The following is a 21,432-nucleotide window of genomic DNA, read 5'->3' as shown; positions in this document are numbered from 1 at the left end:
AGAAATTTTTGCGGCAATTGATTCGTGAGGCAATACACTCCGACACTGACGTAATTCGATGATTACTTGGAAACGCGGTTCAGGACACTTTTAAGTGCACGATAAAGAACCCTAGTTGGTCAGATTTAAACTGTTGTCTCCCGGTACGGCATGAAACTACTAACATTTTAATAAAGAGACGTCGACTATTGCTGAACGCAAGTTCACGTTACAGTTACGCCTGTTTGTATGTGTGTTTTTTTTTTCACAGTGCCACTTGCCGACGAAGCTTCCAGTTACTCGACGTCACTGTCGACTCCGTGCTCCACGTCCCCGTACCGAGAGCCGGACTCCTCCGGGGCGCGCCCGCACGACCTGTCCAGGACTACGACGACGTCGTCGACGACCGCGTCTCCCGTCACCGAAGTCCTCTTTGGCATACCGTCGCCACTGCCGCTGTCACCGCTCTCCACATCTTCGTGTCCGTCCTCTTCGCCGTCCATCTCGACGACGTCTCCCGCCGCGTCGTCTTCGGGCGGCGGCGGCTTGAAGACGTTAGTTCCGGTCTCGCTTCCGCCTCCTCTTCCGAGACCTCCCGGTCGGGCGCTGAGGACCCCGAAGTGCGCCCGCTGTCGCAACCACGGCGTCGTCTCTTGCCTCAAGGGTCACAAGAGAAGTTGTCGTTGGAAGGACTGCCGATGTCCCAACTGCCTCCTGGTGGTCGAACGTCAGAGGGTCATGGCTGCACAGGTGGCTCTCCGAAGGCAAGTTGCACTCGAATATTTCGAATCTAGCAAAAAGTAATATGCTAGATCAAATTGAATACACATAAGGTAGTAAAGCAAACGGAATCAAGTACTTTTAGAATACCGAACAGCCATTCATATCCTAACACAACGTTGTTAGGTTGTTCTAGTTACATTGTATGTTGTGGAGAGTTGTCTGTCAAAAGTACAAATGAAGCATCGTGAGTAAAAAATAGCGGTTAATATTTAGCAGAAAAGATTATGATGATGAAAAAATATTTAATTTTTTAAAACAGTGTTCCCGAGCTCGTAAGCTCGGGGTCACCCTAGGTGGGAGGGTCCCTCACTCCAGGAACTGTAAAAAAAAGCGAGAGCCTTTGGCTCCGGCGATGAATGATGCCAAAACGTAAGACTTTAATCGACGTGCTTTGAATCACATCACAAAGTGAAATAAAAATGTACGTGTTTGTGTGAAATCGACCACTTAGTTATGGCTGAGATTTCGTGCTTACCAGCACAGTACCAGCAGTGTCGGATAACGCCGGCTTCTCTAGGCTACCAAGGTTACTGACTGTAATCAGAAGTAATTAAAGGTGATTTCTGTGCAGTGACCTTAAATGTACTAGTAAATCACCACTGAATCTTTAGTCACTATAAAAGAAGACATAAATACGCGTAAAAAACATTCGTACTTTACTATTACAACTCATAACACACGTGTTCGCATGACAGCTAAACTGGTACTTATCTGTCAATGCCAGGCTGACGCATCGAAAGTTCGGCTTTATAACGGGACACGTGTGTGTACAAAAAAAAATTCAGTGTATTCTTGGAAACACTCCCGCGCAGTCACGCATCAGTCAATATCTCGCGAGAAAAGTGGGCGGGTCAGTTATTTCTGATTTTCTTTTCTTTCTTTTTCAATTAACAGAGCCCCCGGTCGAGCCTGTCACGATATTCGCGCTCGTCTCTTACAGCCGTTCTTGTCGGTAAACAATTTACGAGTCTCGTGAAGACACTGTTTCAAATTCGGCATCTTCGCAAATAATTGATTCGTATTACGTAGTACGGACGAGTCTCGCGTGACTTTCGACATGTTCATCTGCGAGAGAATGCCGACCACAAGTGCGCTGTGCGCTTTCGCGTTCCTACTGTTCGCGCTGTTGTGGGCGACGATGCGCTCCGAAGCCGTGGTTCTCGGTCCCGAATACGTCCTCTTCGCCCGCCGCATGGACGAACCCGTCGTGACGGACGCCATCTGCGTCCTCGGCCAGTCTCAAGGAAGCAACGTCACCGGAGTGCTCAACTTTCAGCAGGAGGTGAGTTTCACCACAAAGTGAGAAGTCTGGGCGAGTTGGTGTACGTTCTGACTGTTTAGCGCAACTCACAGTAGAAGTAAACAAAGGTAGGGGTAGAAGGGAGGACAAGACGACAGCGTGTACGTTTCGTTTTACTCTGAGTTGCGCTAAACACTCAAGCGTCAGAGTTTCGCCACGTACGAGTATAAGCATTGAGGGTTGTGCTGGTGAGGGGCTGGTTTGTCTGTCTTCTTCACTTCAGGACCTACGCGCAGCTCGATCCTCTTTTATCAGTTCATAGTTATACTAGTGATTATACAGTTATACTTAGTTATGCACTAGAATATCATGATTTATCGGTAGCTGGCGACTAGCAAGGGCTGAGAGGGTGCGCCAACCACTCGCCATCATTTGCTGCACGTAGTAGTAGTACAGTCGGAATCGCACTTGTCTTGAGCGGTCGAGCGCGTGGCCGTGGACGCTGGTGTCAACCGCAGCTGCTGCCTCAGGTTAGCCACAAGCTTATGTTCAAGCTTGAATTATAGCGCAAGAGCCTAGCACGCGGCATGACTATGTTTGGTAAAATTACGGTGTTGCTCTTTGCATATTTCTGCAAAAAACGGCAGCTGAAGCGTCCGGCTGGGCACTCTAGACAGGTGTGATTCCGACTGTGATTCCGACTGTGATTCCGAGTGTGATTCCGGCGGCGCGAATGCGTGGCAGGTAGCGTCAAAGCCCACATGTGGCGCGGCGTCGCGGCGGGATGTGGAACGAAAAGGAGCGAGCGATGTCATTCTTTCTATTGCCCTCACCCCTTGTTGCAATATATATTGTGCTTTTCGTTTGCCCCGAATGCTTCCGAAGCTGTAATAATAATCGCTGTTGAAAACAATCTCGTTTTGCTGAAATGTCCCAACAAAGGATGGGTTTAAAAAGGAAAGCGTAAAAAAATGCGCACAATCATCACGGCAGTGTAAGCAGTTGAAGAAACGGCACCGCTCAATCATTTTATTTTCGCATTTCGCCACTGTTCCGCGCCACATGTGGGCTTCGAGGCTATCTGCCCCGCGCTCGCGTGTTGCCTTTCACAAAGATGACGGCTGTACGTGGAACTTTAGCGTGCAATGTGTCAGCGCTAACTTTCGAGAATGTAGTTTTCTTCTTGAAATTATTCTTCTTCGATGGCCAGAAGAATTCTCTGAATCTGTTCTGGTCCTTGACTCGCGCCTCAATGCCTCATAGAAATATCCACGCGATATGCCGAACTAACTAGCGATTGAAAAAAAAAATAAAACAAAGGTCAAGGCAAAGCGTTCCAAGGGTTTAAAACTGTTATTCGGCGTAAGCCTCAAAGTTTCATTTCGTGGCCTTTTCTAAAGCGTAAAAATAAACTACGCCGGATGTAAAAAAAAAGTAAATGAGGGGGAGGGAGGGAACGATGACAACCCAGTTTCTGACCGCAGATTTTAGGACGCCCCAGTTGCGCTGGCACCGCAATCAATAGCAAAACGTACTAAACAAATCCTCGGGAACGAGGTCAACGACATCGTAAAGTTCAGAGGCTTTTGTCGCAGTAGTTTAGGCGAAGCTGCGTTTCCCAAAACAAGGCGTGTGTCTTTTTGTTTTTTTTTCCTTTAAACGCTTTTCTGCGCTCGAAATCCGGTCATATCGCCAGTGTCTTCCTCGTTTTCATTTTCTTCACTCATACGGTCCGTGAAATTTTGCGATACGCGTCGTTAGTTCGACTGACGCTTTCCAAACCCGCTGGCGTGCTCTCGTAACGCGATAGAACCGACCGCGCTTTTCGGTAGTTGCGTGCAGCAATGTGGAAGCTCGTCAAACGACCGTGCAGCTTGAGAGGTAGCGGAAGTAAACGCAACTAAGGAAGCACTGCAGATGAATGCTTGAATCATTACGTAACATCGATGTTCAATTAAACTTAATGAGTAGCGTCTGTATTTATGTAAATACAGGTATATTTGTCGTTACTATTGGTGTACTGGCTTTTATGTTATTGTTATTGGTGAACCTTAATATGAAATTTAGGAAGGTGTCTTCGTTCTAGTGCACGTTGTGGAACGTTGTATAATAATCACTTGATTAACGGAATCAGAACTCATTAAATATTCCCAAAGATGTCGAAAAATGTTTCATGTCTTTATATTATAGTCAGCAGGATGTAACACTTCCCACTAATGTTCCAGAGTTATGTTTGATAACGGACAGCTCTAAACTTTGAATTGTTCGAAATGCGTTCTAAAATATTGGTATTTACGAATACCTGTTGGTTTCGAAGACACAGTGGAATAGAGTGACATTCGATAGGTTATTCGAAAGTTGCGAATATTCGCATGCACCTACTAATTTCTATTCTCCAGTTTGTCGCATGTTGTATTTTTTCCCTGCCCCTCCTTGGGCAACAGATACTGAAACTTCCACACAGTTATTTGAAACAGTTTCACGCAACTGCGAATGTACGCCGAGGAGGTTGTGCCATATTTCCTCGTGTGCATTTCACACTCGACGCCATGCTGCGCGTAACAAGCGAGACGAGCCGTAACTGCGCATAGCGTAGAAACCGCCTTTTCCTTTTTTTTTTTTAGAGGGAAAGTTCAGTGATTTGTGGGTGAAACCTGACCTAACACAGCGCGTCGTACTAACGAGGAAAAATTGCCTCTGACGTTAATGTGCAAGCCTCGTATGTGACGATGACGCAACGTGTACTTGCGGTTGGTGTTCGCTGGTTACTAAACCAGTTGACGGATGGGTTTTGCGAGAGTGCTGTTCAGAGAGAGACAAATTGGCTCGATGATTTTAGCCGCCTTGCTCTTGCTGTGCAGCTTATACATTAACTTTGACTTCATCTAGACATCAGTAAATCACAGGGGCGTAGCCAAGGGGGGGGTTGGGGGGGGTTCAAACCCCCCTCGAAATTTTTCAGTTTTGCTTGCGTATAATATACACGCACACATACAAACGCACGCACGAACATACATAAAGTATGGTTGAACCCCCCCCCCCCCCCCCCGAAAAAAATTTCTGGCTACGCCACTGGTAAATCAGTTACGGTGCTTGTACCTTCGAGGGTTGTGCATATATGATCATGATTTCGCTCACGGAAAAGCAAAACCAGCCGGATTCGTTATATTTTATCTCGGTGTAGCGGTTTGTCCCCAAAAAGATAACCAGATCACGTGTCATCGTAATATACAGTGTATCTTTGCATCGAAAAAGAAAAGAAAATCTGACGTGGCGTAATATAATTTCATAAGCAGCTGGCCTATTTGAAAGTAACGCTGTATCTTTGACGGAAGACGAAAAACTGGGTCACGTATAGCTGAAATACGTTACATGTATATGCTAGCACCAGAAAACGTAGAAGGCACAAGTCATAGCTTCCGCGGTAGAATCACTGCCATGGCGTTGTACCCTGTGGTACGGCATTCGATGGAGTTCGCGGCGGCCACATTCGATGAAAGAGCGAGAGAAGGAGCGACTCGGATGTATAAATTGAAGCAAAACAGAAAGACTAGCTTTATTCGGTACTGGTTAACACTTACGCATTAAAAGCGCTAACACGACAGCGGACAAGCGCTCCTGTTGCGCCCTTTCTTGCCCCTGTCGTGTTAGTGCTTTTAATACGTAAGTACGAACCGGATGTATACTTTGAAAAAACTGAACGATTGAACGGACACTGCTGACGTCATTGCAGGACCCCGACGACTTCGTGACCATAACTGGTGACGTCATTGGACTATCACCTGGACTTCACGGTTTCCACATTCATCTGCGAGGTGACCTCACTCATGGTGAGTAAACGTTCGCCCTCGAATCCTACGAGAAGAACGCCACGCCTTAGCCTTGCGCCTGTGGATTGTGACAAAATAATTACCGCATTTCGCCTGATGTAAGCGTTACCATGTTACGAACTGCAGTATAAACTGCTCTAATAGATATCCACAACCCTTTACTCCCGTAAAAATTACATTAAGGTACCGAATTCACGCTATTCTAGTCCGATTGTTGGATATGTCCCCAATATATATTTTTCATCTATGCAGAAGGACCAAGTTCAGCCGCTTTTCGGTTTTCAATATATTTCATAACATCGCAATTACGTTGAACACAGGTTTCATGAACTTACTTAATGGAACTTATGTGAATCAAACTTGAAGAACGTATACAGCCATTCGCACGCTTAACACGAACGCTCCGTAGCGCGGCCTGAGACAGTTTGATTGACGCCAGCGCCGCCTAGCTTTGTGTTCTGTTACCGAGATGTTACCAATGCACGCCGACATACCATCCAAGCATGCCGAGGTATCATCTCGGTAGCAGCGCCCAGCACTTCGCGGCTGGTATCAGTCAAATCGATCCATGCCACGCAGCGGAGCGTTCGTGTTAAGCGTGCTGACGGCTGTACGTTTGCAGGAAACCACGGCGTTCTCTACGAGACGCGCACCGCAGTCATAACAGGGGAAGGGCCATCATTGGATTGGATGGTGAGCCCCGCGTGCAGAACTCAAAACAATGACACAGACACCATCGTCTGATTGGATGGTAGGGGGCGAAAAGAGAGGAGGGGGAGGGGCTTAAGAGGCGTCCACTCATCAACCAAGACCAGCCGGCTCTGCGATCGAACGTCTACAGCGCAAGAAAAAAAAATTAGTAAAAACCTGACGACAAGGTCGCCGTTTCCTCCGCGTGGTTCGGACATTTTTATCCGGCCGCAGTTTGCAGAAGAGGGCAAATGATTGATGAGAAAATCGCTGGAGTACGAAGGGAAGGTGCCAGTGGGTGATGATGACGAAAGCCGGCGCTGGACAAATAGCGCGCGCTCGGTGTTCGAGGGACAGCTTCGGCAGGCGCCGACGTGCTGTCGTCGCAATCACCACCGATAATTACGGGAACAGGCTGGGAACGCTTTCGAAATTGTACGGTGAACTCAGGGCGGACTAGGCGGAGATGACCTTGCAAACTGCTTCGACGACGTTCTACGGATAATGAGTGCATGAGGACATCGGAGACTGGCTTACCGATGATTCTTGATGTGTTCAGACAGCGATTTAAAAAAAGGGGGGGGGGGGGGTCAGGTACTTTTATGAAGCTAGTAGAACTGATTCAAGTACAAAACTGGGTGAATAGGACATTTTTCTACTCGGCTTCGCCGGAATTAGCGTACTTCTGCGAATCGTTAAATTGGTCATTTAGGCCAAGATAATTTAAAATTTTCAGCACTTAACTCGATTGATTACCTGCCACTAAAACAAAATTTATGCCAATTATGAAAGGCAGACGTTCCACAAGATCTCACGCTACTCTGAAACACGGAGTTGCGTATAGCTATAGAAAATTCGTGCTAAACGAAGCTTCAAAGTTTGAAATTAGCCTCTTTCTCAATCAAGTTACAGCGGACTATGCAACGAATCTGGTAACCGATCATCGTTAGCAATATGCAACAATGAAGAACAAGCTTTTCTCACGCCGACATTTTCCTGGCAGCTTGCATCCTTCGCATCTCGTTGCCTCGCACGAGGGCGCGGGTCCGATTTCCGGCCGCGGCGGCCGCAGTTCAGCGGGGCCGGAATGAAAAAAAAATATATGCGGGAAATTTGCACTAAGTTGCGCAAAGTTTGGCACAGCGCAGTTGATTGATCCTCAGCTCGTCGTGCTGCAGCATGGAAGTAACAACGCCGGCGGCGATTGGATCCAGCGTACTTCGCCGAAGAAGAGGCAGCCAAGAGACCGCGACAGGCGGATTCGGAATGCGCGCAAAGCTTGCCACTCTGAATGTGTTGTAATAGCTGTCCCTGAGCCACGGTGTAAGAAACTGTGGCGGTTGCTATGGCGACGGCTCGGCGGCGGCTGCTCCTCGGCGCGGCGGCTGCTTGGCTATTTTCAGCAACGGCGCAGCAGGGGTGTTTTGTTAACGGACGTCTTACTGCCAGCTTTAACTGCTTCGCTGTTCAAAACACCCGTGTGCTATAATATTTAGCAGAACCCTAGGCGGTCAAAATTCCCGATTCCTCCACTACAGCGCGTCTCATGTCGTATCGTGGTTTTGGCTCGTAAAACTCTGGAATGTAACGAGGGGCAGGGCGATCAATTTCCGTGGCCTATTTGAACACTTTCTATACTTATATATCGAAGGATAAGTACTAAGAACTTTCCTGTAAGAGTGCGTCGATACCCGCTGCATAACTACGTAGCAGTTCGTAAAACGCGTACTTTACCCAGGAGAGACCAAATCAAGGTATGTAGCGTAGTTCCTCGACCCATTTCTTGGCACGCAGTCTGAACGCTAGTGCAAATCTCGCGTTACTCGCATCGCCACGCGTCTCGCACAGCGGCGAAGCCGTCAAAATACCGGACCCCGATCAATCATTCCGCTCGATGTGGCGTGTTTTTCGTCGGATGGTGGTTCGCTGCCGCCTACATCGTTCGAATTCGATCGCGCGCAAAAGCGCGCCAGTGAAGTTGGCAGCGATGATCCTCTCTGCAACGCGGGTTGCCTTGGAAGTGTGTATACTCCGCTTACAAAGGTCTGATGCCCCCTAGGGGGCCGCCGTTGATGCTTGCATGCACATCGTCCTTCTGTGTTCGAGTGTGCTTGAATTATTCGGACAATGAATGCCACGAAGCTTTGTCGATGCTCGATCTGCTCTCTATTCAAATGAGAAGATAGAAGGATATTCAAATTAGAAGACAGAAAGAAAGAGAGGGGTTTATTTACAGAAAGGCAGAGAGGTCGGGATGAGCGATAGTGTGCTCTGCCTTGCTACTGCACCGGGGAAACGGAACTAGAAAGGAGTACTGAGTGACGATGGTAAGTTAGGAAGTTGAGTACATATGCAGTCCCGTCAAGTTGGCGCCATGCTAGCCGTGCATCCAGGCTTGCAGCAAGGCTATAACTGCTATTGCGACGTCGTCGAGGTGGACTGATTTGAATTAGCCCGGCGTTCTTTAAGAGGGTGAGAAAACGAGACAAAGGTGTAAATGAGACTGATACAAGCTTTCCTTCCTACATGTGAATATAATTTGATTTTACTACTATAATTTGATTTCAAGAGGCACCAATGAGGAAATAGATGAACAATTCGTGAACGCGGATTGTCGCTGCAGCCGACGTTTCGACAAGCGGACATGTCATCTTCAGGAGAATTCTTAGATGTCGTTAATCTGACGGGGATGCCTTATTCTGCGTGACTTTACATCGCAGGCTGCTCGAGCACGGGCCCCCATTTTGACGTGGGCAGGGGCAGCTGGCACGGGGCTCGTGTGGACGTCGTTCGCCACGTTGGAGACCTCGGGAACGTCGAGGCCGATTCTCGGGGCGAGGTCTTCTTCACGATCAAGGACCGGCTCGTGTCGCTCAACGGACCAAACTCCATCGTAGGCCGCTCAGCTATCGTAAGTGAACGTTTGATTACATAAATGTCCTTAATATGTACGGATGCGCCACAATAATAGAAAAATACTCAGTTTCCCTCCGCAAGGTCGCGGGGTTGAATCCCGGCCGCGGCGGCCGCATTTTCGATGGAGGCGAAAATGCTTGAGGCCTGTATACTTAGATTTAGCTATGTGCACGTCAAAGAACCCCAGCTGGCGGAAATTTCCGGAGTATTTCAATACGGCGTCCCTCGTAATCATATCGTGGTTTTGGGACGTTAAACCCCAGCAATTATTAGTTTCCCTTCGCACATACGTGCGCATGGATAGCTTGGGACACTAAATTATGCACCACATTGAGCTTATGTAATATTGGAGAATGTAAGCTGGCTTACAAAGCAACGTCTTTAAAAAAAATAAATCTTTAACGGGCACTGCAGCGCTTACGTATACTAGGAGGAAGTGGCTAAAAAAAAAGAAAAAAAGCAAATCAATGGTGCGATCTTGTACGCGTTACAAAATAAACACGGAGGCGTGGCATGACAACCAGCCGCACGTGACCGCACGCGATTGGTCAATGCAGAGCCGTGACGTCTGTCGCGGTTCAAATGGGCCATTCGCGTGCGGTCACGTGCGGCTGGATGTACTGCCACGCCTCCGTGTTTATTTTGTAACGCGTACAAGATCGCACCACAAATGGTCTTTTATGCGTTCCCGCCAGACGAGTCGAAGGCGATATCCTTCTTGTTTTTCTTCTCAGTCGCTTGTATTGATTTTCCCGAAAGCTTTCTTCCCCTCACGGGGTTTTGCGCTGCCTCCGGAATCGGAGGCATTTCGAGAGCCCTGCACCTCACGTGTTTTTGCAGGGCCTCCGGGATCGGAGGAATTGCAAGCTTTCTGCTCTTCATGCGGTTTTGCAGTGCTTCCGGGGTCGGTCCTCCTCTCACCAAGCGACGAAGTCGTGTGATTATGTCATGATGTGACAAATTCAAAATTTCTGCGATCTGTCGCGTCATGATGACGTCATCACATGATTTTTTTTCATCGCTTCGTGTTAACGCCGTCGACGGTCACTTTCGCTCTTGATGAAGCGTGTAAGGCGTTTGCTTTAACAAAGCAACGTTATTGTTCTTCGTTTTATTTAGCAAATTGTCCTGTAGAGGCTGCTCCACCTCAGGCTCTCGAATGGTAAAGGAAGCCCACTTTACGTACAATTTTACGATTGTGCGCGCAAAACGCTCAAGTATATTGTTTTCACGATGGGCTGCCTAGAAAAAACACATGCTCAGCGATTCGACCATCGCGAGCAGTTTATATGGACGCAGATTAAATTAAAATGACGGTGATCCACGCGCTCAAAGGAGAGTAGAGTCAACTTCCAAAAAATCAAGTTCGGTCAAATTGTCCTAAAGGTTCATTCGATAGTCGCGACAGCGCTACCGCGAATATGCTGACAACACCAAGAGTTGAAATAACTTTCGCTGAGCATTCACCGAGAAAAGTCGTTTAAGAACAGGAGTGGCTTACGTGTGAGTTTATTACGAAACCGACTCACATCTTCACAAGGTCAAGTGACTACCATGGTTAAGTTAGTTCCTCTTCTACCCCAAAAATTCTGGGTGGCTCTGGCTACGCAACCAGCGCCGCTTCGTAGAATGTAATGAACTGGGCTTATATTCAGGCTACGACACATGCCATAGCGGGAATATAAGGTATCATTGGGACTAGTTGTAGATCGCGTGTATGTGTGTGCACATACCCGCACTAAGATAGGCAAGAAGACAAAGACGATTTGTCGAAAAGTTGCCTCCGGTGACACCCCTTGTTCAAGTATTTTTCATCTTGAACGGGATTACGTACTTCGAGCTAAATGAACGTATCGACCATTTATTTCAATGCATCGTGCTGCGGCCACCCCCTCCCTTCCATGCTGTTTCATGAACAGCTAGTACATCAATCAAGCCTTGATCACACAGCTATGGTTTGCGTTGCGCAGTTACATTGGGCCGGATCCTCGCTACGCATCGCCACGTCGATTTAAGCGTGCCGATATGTGCTCCGTCTTGTTACGAGTTCGTGTAATCCAAGCGATAACATACCATCGTAGCAACCTGCTTCAATATTTCGTACCATTTACTGCCTCTCTTGACTCTGATGATCTCCATAGGCGTGCGCACAAGGGGGGGGGGGGGGTCTTTTATTGGAAAGCTCTGCGCACGCCTATCGTGATCTATCATGATTTTTTTAGAGTAATCAGTACGCCTTCACCGAGGTGCTCAAATGCTTCCTGTACATTGTGGCAGGTGGTCTTGTCGTTCGGCGAAATATCTGCATTATTCCTCTTCTCCGAATAGCACTCTCTCGCACGGTACAAAAACAGATTGCACGCGACAGACCTGGAAAGTTATTGAACGCACTTTACTAGCCCACGATTCCAGCCAGCATTTCGAAGTTATTCTGACTGCCGGCGCCCCTACAGCCGGCGTTACACCCTAAGACAAATTGCAGGGCCGCCACCCCTACTTTCAAAATATCACGCGTTTTCTTTGCATTCGCGGACGACGAGTACACTAAGCTTTTCATCACGTCGCCGTGTACTGCGCCGTGGCAATGTCGGAAGGCTTGTTTGCTCGTTTCAAATTGGCGCGCTCCGACATGTCAACAACTCCCGCTGTGTATCGTCCAAACAAGTTGCATAAATTAACTACCCGCCATAGTAAACTGTTATTCGCCTACTTCCTCTCTAAAGCCAACCACTTCCGCTTCATGCGCGACAGGAGCTTAACGCGGACGCTTCCCGTCCACGGTTAAATCCTTTCGCTGGACTCGTATTATGGAACTCGTCGGCATTAGCTTTGAAACTGCAGCGTACATCGTTGCCGACGCGTGGACGACGGCCGTAAACATGCCACGCGTCTCAACGCGAGTTAATTAGGGAGTTATAGAAACAGTGCACTCGTGAATGTTTGCGCGTGCAAAGCCTCTCACATAACGCCATAAAGATGAGCTATGTTCGGTCGGTATTCATCATCAAATGAGGCGAGGCTTGAAGACACGGGACACTAGGCCAGACAACCGGACAACACGAACGCTGAATCTTGATTTGAGTTAGTTGGTGAATGTTCATATTTAACTCACCCGAAGGTCGCGGTATCGAATCACAGCCGTGGTATACGCATTTCGATGGAAGCAGAATGCTGGAGAATGGTGTGCTTTAGCACGTTAAAGAAAACCAGGTGGTCAAAATATCCGGAGCTCTCCAGTACGGCGGCTCTCGTAATCATAAGGTTGTTTTGGGACGTAAAACCCCAACATTTATCAAGATTCGTAATTCAATAAATCTTTTCGGCGCAAGCTAAACACGGACAAGCCTGCGTCAGTACACAGTCTTCGTCCCTTCAAGATAAGGTACTTGGCTGTTTCGGACACTCTATGGTTTTGTTGATTATTATGCGTAGTTGATTGAACATGATGTACGTGCATCCGAACTTTGATCAGGTGTCCCAAGATCTGCCTTAAAAGCGTTTCTCTCGTGTAGAATAAACCAGTAGGAACTTGAGGCCCGTCCTGTTCACTGTGTTTCTTTCTCCGCATTTAGTTTGCGCCCAGAGCCTTTACAGAAAATCTGTATGTGGCTACGATGTGCAAAAATGTGGCGGTCCGTGAGTGCGCAGAAACTATAATGAAGCAATTCTAGCAAAGGCTACCTCGAAGAAACTCCATGCTTGCGATAGTTTCTCTTTAGGTTTTGTCAGCATATAGGAGGCTGCCGTGTCGGGAGCTGAAACACTTAAGTACAAAAAAAAATAACCTTGTGTCTGTCCTCGCCATGATTATTAATGCACATAGTGCCATAGTTTACTAATTATGTACTAAAGATAAATCTGCCGCTAGTGTCCATGGGAGCTGCAAAGCACGGCGCTTCAGCCAGCATGGGAATGATGGGTAGCACATGGATTTGCCTAAGCTTCGTTCTTTCGGCTCCGTTTGGTTCCGTGTGACCCGAAGCCACTTTGTCGCAAGACGAAGTTCAGCAAAAGTCAGCAGTTTCATTTCACCACTTTAACTTCTTTAGGCTCACCGATTCAAATGTGGTCACGAAGTTCGCAACGATCCGTCCTTTTATCCGAAACAAAAGCCAAAGCAAGCAATAAACAAAGCCACAACTGCATTCGCGCAAGCACGAAGACTAGGCAAATCCATGTACCACCCATCGTTCCCACGGTGGCGGAACGATCGCAGCGACAGAGTTTCTTCTAGTAAAATTGTATGTAACTGCATAGTACTACCGGCACTGACTAATGTTGGCTAGTATTGGCGACTATTACACGGCTTTCGGCGCACGACTCCGCTGGCGCTGCAAGCAATACAGTCAATGTAGCTTCTCTCGGGGAACTTGGAACGCCCTGTGTAAACACGCGAGTCTATGGGCGGGAACGCGATTCGTTCCTCGGGGATTTACTGTAATCCCCGCCGGGCCGCCGGGAAAGCTTCCAGAACAGGCGTTCGAATCCGGGTTGGGAAAACGCGAACTTTGCGTGTCGAAATAAGTACGGGCCTGCGTTGCGTTGGTGCGCTCAAAGTTTGTTTCTTTGTTTTTGCACTCTATTAGATGGTCTGGCAATGTGAGGGGACGTTCAGGTTCACCAGCGTTCGCGTCAAATTCTCTTTCTCAACCTCCTCGCCCTTTGTGAAAAGCACTCTCAAGTTTTAAAGCATTTCACCGGAAGCTTTCAGGGGTTTAGTGCACGGGATGTCACCGGGGATTGCTTTGTGTCGTTGATCCGTTAGGTTGCAAAGAATATCGCGTGGCATTAAAAGGACACCCAGACAATGTGGAGCAACGGAGCAATACAATGGATTCGTGACGTTATAATTGGATTAGTCTTCCTAGAGTATAACCAGCCGCGCAACTTGTTTGGCTGATTTCGCGCTCTTTTCATTGCAACAGGCCGTTCCATGGTAGTGTACAGTGACGCTCAAAATGAGTTTCAACACGGAGGCCATGGTTTTGGAAATACCAGTCGAAATAGTGTTTACGTCACTGATTGTTTTGTATGTAAGAGCTACCGTGTAGTGTTGGCGGCACTTTGACCACGGGCAGCATGTTGCAACTCAGATTGGGCGCGACTATGTCGCGCCCAATCTGAGTTGCCACATGCCGCTTTTCAGCATCCTGCAACACCCTGCTTTTTGTCGGGAGGATTACTACAAATAACGAGAGAAGGGGCCAAATGGTGCGGCTATAACTGATCATCGGTTATCTGTGCTGCGCGCTAGGTGGCCTGCCCGACTACATTCTTTTTCATCGTGCCAACTAGAAAATCGGCTAGGCCCGTTTGTTCTATGATCCACTCCACTGCCTTCCTGTCTCTTAGTGTTAAGCGCTTCATTTTACGTTGGATCGCAGGCTGCACCACCCTCAACTTCTCATCGAGTTGCCCGTCCGCCGGGCGATGTCAGTGCACGCTAAAGAACATCAAATGTTCTAAATTTCCGGAGTCCTCTGCAACGACGTGCCCCATAATCATGTCGTGGTTTTGGCGCGTAAAACCCCAGATATTATTATTAGCTTCACGAGTTTTCTTGTTACCCTCCAAGTTTCCGTTCCTTATATTCATCATCATCATCATCATCATCATCATCATCATCAGCCTGTCTACGCCCACTGCAGGGCAAAGACCTCTCCCATGTTCCGCCAATCAACCCGGTCCTGTGCTTCCTGCTGCCACGTTATACCTACAAACTTCTTAATCTCATCTACCCACCTACTTTTCTGTCTACCCCTCACGCGTTTGCCATCTCTTGAAATCCAGTCAGTTACCCTTAATGACCACCGGTTATCCTGCCGACGTGCTACGTGCCCGGCTTATATGCATTTCTTGTTGATTTCAACTATGATATCCTTAACTCCCGTTTGTTCCCTGACCCACTCTGATCTCTTCCTGTCTCTTAAGGTTCACCTATCATTTCCTTTCCATCGCTCGCTGCGTCGTCCTCATTTAAGCTGAACCCTCTTTGTAAGTCTCCAGATTTATGCTCCGTAGGTAAGTACCGGTAAGATGCAGCTGTTATATACCTTCCTCTTGAGAGACAGTGGTAGATTACCATTCATGATTTCTTATATTAGTACCGGCAGAATGCAATAATTGTATGTACATACTTCACTTCAGGGACAGCGGTGGGCGCCTCCTCATTATTTGTATCCGTGATCATAGGCGTGCGTCCGGGGGGCGACGGGGGGGGGGGGTGACGACCCCCCCCCCCCCGTGAATCAGGAGGGGGGAGGCGGTTCATCTCAGCCCACCCTCCCCTGGTCATCTATGAGGGGGGCGCAAAACCTGCCCCATATATTGACTTAGTAGGGGGGGGGGGCGCTGCGATAACCCCCCTCCCTGATGGAAAACCCTGCGCAGGTCCAACGTACATGATAAAAAACTCGATTCTGTCTTCACTCCATAGCGACGTTCCTCTGGCTAACTGAGCAGTGACGAAAGTGAACGTCGCAATTTTTCTTTCTTTAATTTCGAAGCATACTGTGAGAACTAAAGATAGATTTTAGTTAGCGGGTCTGCATAAAGTCGTTTTCTTAGCTAAAACATTAAAAAGACCTGTGATCCAAGGTACCACTTACATACGACCACATAAACTCTAATCCAGACAACATATACATTGCAACTTTAATATAGACAAAGTGTATAGTTTTTGTGTAGCCTACACTATTTATTAGAATGCCAGTACAGGGTACTATTGGCCACAGTTTCCAAATGATGGCTTCAGTTAATAATGATAATTGTTGGGGTTCAGCGTCCCACAACCAGGATATGATTATGAGAAACGCCGTAGTGGAGGGCTCCGGAAATTTCCACCACCTGGGGTTCTTTAACGTGCACCTAAATGTAAGTACACGGGCCTCAAGCATTTTCGCTTCCATCGAAAATGCAACCGCCGCTGCCGGGATTCGATCCCGCCACCTTCGGGACAGCAGTCGAGCACCATAACCACTAGACCACAGTGACGGGCCGGTGGCTTCAGTTGGCTTTTAGCTCTTATAACAATGCCATGAAATACAACTATGCTAGTAGCGAGCCACTACGTATATCTTTATTAAATGCATCTCGCAATACGACAGCATCCCTTAAGAAACTTCGCTCCAAACTTTTTCTTTATTCTGCATCGAAGTGCGACGCTGTTCTTTCTAGCCCAGATATGCTTTCAAAAAGAACAAATTAAAACACAGTCATCACGTCTGAGACATAATCTGAGGAACGAAACAAGAGGTGCCAGCGACCACGCGGGTCCTTTCTAGTCTAATCCTTTTCCTTAACAAGTTCGGCGACCGTCTCGCTCTCTCGAGGATCACGCCAGTGTTTTTCTCTCGGGACGACTGAGCCCCTGTATAGAACCCTTAAGCCTGAAAGCATGGGCCTCGCCGAGTAATTGAAACCGGCGTGCCCCCGTTGGCATGCCATACCGTGCAACGGGGACCTTGTATAGCGGCCGACAACCCATGCAAGAGGGAAAATGTTTAGGAGAGAGATAGACGCTGAGGTGCACTCTTCTAGCTGTCCAAGCCTGAGCCTACGGGTTAGGCCAACAAGCGGAGATCAATTTGGCGCAGAGATGTGGGGATATACGGCTCCAATGTACACATGTACGGGAAAACAAAAGAAAGGAACACGATCGCTGCTGAAGCTTGCAGAATGTTTACTGGCTGGGACATATCGTTGTTTTTTTGTTGTTGTTGTTCCGCGGTATGCGAGCTAATTAGGAGGAGGAGATTGCGGCGCGCAGCTGTACCGAGTGCTTTCGTGTGTGCGGCATGGATGTAAGAGCGAAATTGGGCTTATAAGGCTCACGCGTGGATAGGAGACGCATCTAACAATGACGCGCAGGGACTGCGAAAAACTGATTCGCTGGTCTGCTAGGTAGAATGCTTCACCGCTTGTTTTGAGTGGCTGGCTGGTTTGCAGACTTGTTTCGTTCCCTGTCTTTCTTTCTTTCTTTCTTTCTTTCTTTCTTTCTTTCTTTCTTTCTTTCTTTCTTTCTTTCTTTCTTTCTTTCTTTCTTTCTTTCTTTCTTTCTTTCTTTCTTTCTTTTTCTTTCTTTCTTTCTTTCTTTTTCTTTCTTTCTTTCTTTCTTTCTTTCTTTCTTTCTTTCTTTCTTTCTTTTTTTTCTTTCTTTCATTCATTCATTCATTCATTCATTCATTCATTCATTCATTCTAGAGAAAGAGTGATACAGCCAAACCCGACTACATTGAACTCTGATAAATTGCATTATCCTTTATATCGAAGTAGTTTCGAACACTACAATGTTTTAACGTTATTGTATAGGAAAATATACGGCTACGTCGAACAAGAATAGCCCAAACACTTGAAATATCTAACACGGGGCAGTGCGATACGCCCCAAGAAGTTGGCGTTCCCTCACAAGAATTTGGCTCTTTCTCACGGAAGGGGACTTTCCCGCATGCATTTGGGAGGGTGAGCGGTGTGATTAGTAGGGCGCCGCGCAGAGCGAGTATAAACCACCGCTTGCCATCCTCGTCGTCGCGGCCGTCGTGCGGGGTCGCCGTTCGCTTCTCAAATCCATTTGTTAACGCAATGGCTGCCGTCAAAACGGAAGCACCTGGCTCTTTTCCGCAAAGCTGCCGATAATCAACACAGTCGAACGTAGAGAAAAGTGTGACGTCGCCGCTGAGTGCAGCATTCCAAGAAGCACGTTGAGTATGATATTGAAAAACAACGCCAGAATTATGGCTATGGCGGTCCAGAGGCTATTGGCGCCCGACGATCACGCACAGCTGCCTTCGAAGGGGTGGAGTCGCTGTTTACATCGATACCGTATTTTCCCGTCTCCAACAAGGCCCTGGATGTAACCCGCCCTCCGAACTACAAACCGTCGAAAATTAAAAAAAAATAAATAAAAAACTTCCCCGCGTATCGCCGTAAGCCGCCTGCTTTGCATTATCGTGAAGCAGTGGCGAAAGCCAACTTGTGCATCGAAATCTGCATTGAATGTACTGTGCATTCTTTAAAAGTTCTATATCGCATAATATGATACATCACAGATTCGTGTACAACAGTTATTCACGCTATATCTTACTCAAGTTTTACATAATTCCCGTAGCTAAAAATCAAGCCAATTTCCGATTTTTAGTGATTTTGATATATGCGGGTTCTAGCTATCCAGACCGCCCCATGTGATCCCATTCGCCGTAGTTCAATTTGGCAAGGCGAAAGAGTCAAGGATGCGTGCGCGAAAAGAAAGAAAAAGATGACATTCGCGTGCAGCACCCCGAGTGCGTTTTAGCCTTCAGATCGATTTTTCTCGTTTCGCTAACACCGCAGTGCTATCAGGCTAGGTAACGTATCACGTTAAGTAAAAAACGAACAGCGTCTCGAAATCCGGGTAAAGATATCAGACAAGCAATACGCGATTTCCGAAACCTCCTCAGTTCACCGAGACCTGTGCAACATTTATTCACGCTATCTTTTACTGAGGTTTTACATCCTTCCCGTAGCTAACAAATGAAGACTACAACCATTTTTTTCTTCAAGTTAATGCTGCTTGCGTCACAGTGCATACCGCTCCGATGTCACTGTAGGCAGTAACGCAAGACAAGGCAACACTTGCAGCGTCTTTTCCCAAAGAACTTCTACGGTAACGTAAGCATCTCAATTCCAGCAAACAGAACCCAGACTAAAGCAGATGCATACGTAGACCCCGCTCGTCGATCGTTCATGCATTGCTTCAGAATTGAACTAAGAAAAAAAAAACGTTAAGATCAGTGTTCACCGAGACTTATACTCAAGGAAAGAACAAGTCGCGCAAAAAAAGAAAAATTGACATGTTTCACAAAGGGGTCATTGTTATATCCTTCATGGGCGCGTCAGCTGAGCTCAAAAGTATCTACGAATAGCACTTGACTGAAGAGATGCGCGCAGTGCCGTCTTATTTCTCTATCCAATGTATTCTAGTCCCACGAAAATATAACCCCCAAGACGCGTGTTTCGTAACGTGAGTGATGGCTGAATGGCTTTGTTGCCCATTCAGCCGAACGTTTAAACTCGTGAAACTGCACTACGCTCTGAAGGCCTTCCTTGAACGTATATATCCTACAAAACAGAGACCACCTCGAAACTGGATGTGGCTTCTAAAGCAAACTTCATGCATGTTTCTGTGCTTTGGCGCTCCCCTTCAGTTCGTTCCTTTGTTTGAAAGTACACCAAACTTTCTTGAATGCGATATTAGGAGCGTTCATGCCGTAAGTTAATATACAGCATATTGAACTTGCGTACAGAATACTGCAAAATGCGAAATTTTCAAGAAAAGTTAACAAGATCGACTAGGTACATTATGATAGAAACGCTTGCACTTGCGTAAGCGCACAACAGTAGTAGAGCTTTCCATTTTCCTTTCCAGACAGCAACATAGCAGCATTCGTTGTCTCGCTGTCTATGACGCAAGACGCCTTAGACTTTATCAAAAGCCCAAGGCGCATAAACCCAGAAAATTGCTGATGCAAAGCATTACGAATGCTGTGTCAGTTGTGATCAGTTAAACGAAATCAACTTTTCTTTTCTATGCTAAGCATAGGTTTCCAGAAGCAGTTCTTGAATTGTAATGCAGAAACGTTTCTCAAGTTCAAAATGGGGGAAAGAGAGAAAAGCACGTCCAGTTTGCTACCCTGCACTGGGGGAAGGGATGAAGGGGCGAAAAGAGATAGAATAAAAAACAGCGAGAGACAGAATCACGCTCACACTTGGGGAAGCACATGAAGTCTACAGGTGGCCGCAGAGACCTGTAGACTTTAAGTACTTCGGTACTTAAGAATAGCAACAGCAAACAGAGCGAACAGCAAACGACAAACAGAAAGCATATTCAAAACACAATGCATTAAGTTCCTCGCCTCCCTGCGTGACGTCACGTGAATTTGTGACGTCACTGTGACGTCACGTGATGACGTTTTCACATGACATTGTACCTTGGTCAAAGGTATGCCGATCACGGAGGTAATGCACAACCAGGTGAGGTGATCCTGGAGGCAGTGCAAAACCACGTTAGGTGCATCGAAATTTCGGAGGGTGGTGGGGTAAGATGGCTTTGGCCTTCGAGTCGTCTTAGGTGAAGGCATAAGGGGACCCTGTGACTTTTCATTTTACCTGCTATATAACGCAACCGTCCCGCATCTATGCATTTGCCAGACACAACGTGTTTAATTTGCGCATTCACGTGCTTATTTGGCTTTCTTTCGTTTTTCAGATTCACGCGTTGGAAGACGACCTGGGTCAGGGCGGCTCCCCGGAGAGCCGAATGACCGGCCGCTCTGGAAGTATAGTCGCCTGTGGGGTCATCGGGGTCACCCATCCCAAGGACCAATAAGGCCGCGAGTAACGCGAGACTTCGTTAAGCAAAACAGCTGCGCCTTTGTTCCCTCTCCATAGCCAATGCTCGAGCGATTCGCGCAAGCTTGAGTCGCCGCATCGGCACTGGGCGCGCTCCCTTTGAGCTGCGAGTCGATTGTAATTCAATATACAACGAGTACATTTTTTATACCTTATGTAAATAAAATATCGAGTTTTATTTCCTTTCCCAACCAGTTACGCCTCTTTCAACGCTCATCGTAAGTACATAACGTGGCCCAAAACCTTGAGTCTGGTACCTAGTGGGATGATCAAACAAAGCCGATTCGTGCACGTTTGAACAGCTGCGTCTCATAACGGGCGCGAAGAGAAAAATGGAACCCCACCCGTGCCGTTGGCCATTTCTACCGAGTAACGTCAATGATATGCTGGAAGCTCCTCAACCGCCGCGATGGTCTATAGTGGTTATGGTCTCATTGGCGTGCACGGAGTGGGGGGTGGGGCCGAGGGGCTGGTCAAGGGGGCCCTGATCCTCCTTATCTTAAGGGGGCGCCAGGTCTGCTCCATACCATTACTCAGCAGGACCTGGTCCGTCACTGTTTAACCTAGAGAGTTATGACAACACAGGTGTATTTGACTATAATGGCGGCC

At 47.4% G+C, this 21,432-nt stretch overlaps 2 protein-coding genes across 2 annotated transcripts; both read left to right on the top strand.

Moving 5' to 3' along the window:
• The first annotated feature begins 228 nt into the window (after positions 1 to 228).
• Positions 229 to 783, top strand: LOC119405473 (doublesex- and mab-3-related transcription factor 2). The gene has a single exon (XM_037672306.1). The coding sequence runs from the start codon at positions 229 to 231 to the stop codon at positions 781 to 783; it is 555 nt and encodes a 184-aa protein (XP_037528234.1).
• Positions 784 to 1,680: 897 nt separating this feature from the next.
• Positions 1,681 to 21,008, top strand: LOC119405052 (superoxide dismutase [Cu-Zn]). Its single transcript, XM_037671811.2, has 4 exons — positions 1,681 to 2,044; positions 5,736 to 5,832; positions 9,243 to 9,433; positions 20,681 to 21,008. Exons 1-4 carry the CDS (start codon positions 1,820 to 1,822, stop codon positions 20,798 to 20,800), a joined length of 633 nt encoding a protein of 210 aa, XP_037527739.1. The 5' UTR covers positions 1,681 to 1,819; the 3' UTR covers positions 20,801 to 21,008.
• The last annotated feature ends 424 nt before the right edge of the window (positions 21,009 to 21,432 follow it).

The sequence above is a fragment of the Rhipicephalus sanguineus genome, chromosome 9 (assembly GCF_013339695.2).
Source record: "Rhipicephalus sanguineus isolate Rsan-2018 chromosome 9, BIME_Rsan_1.4, whole genome shotgun sequence".
Lineage (NCBI taxonomy): Eukaryota > Metazoa > Arthropoda > Arachnida > Ixodida > Ixodidae > Rhipicephalus > Rhipicephalus sanguineus.
This window is presented reverse-complemented; position numbering and strand designations above follow the sequence as displayed.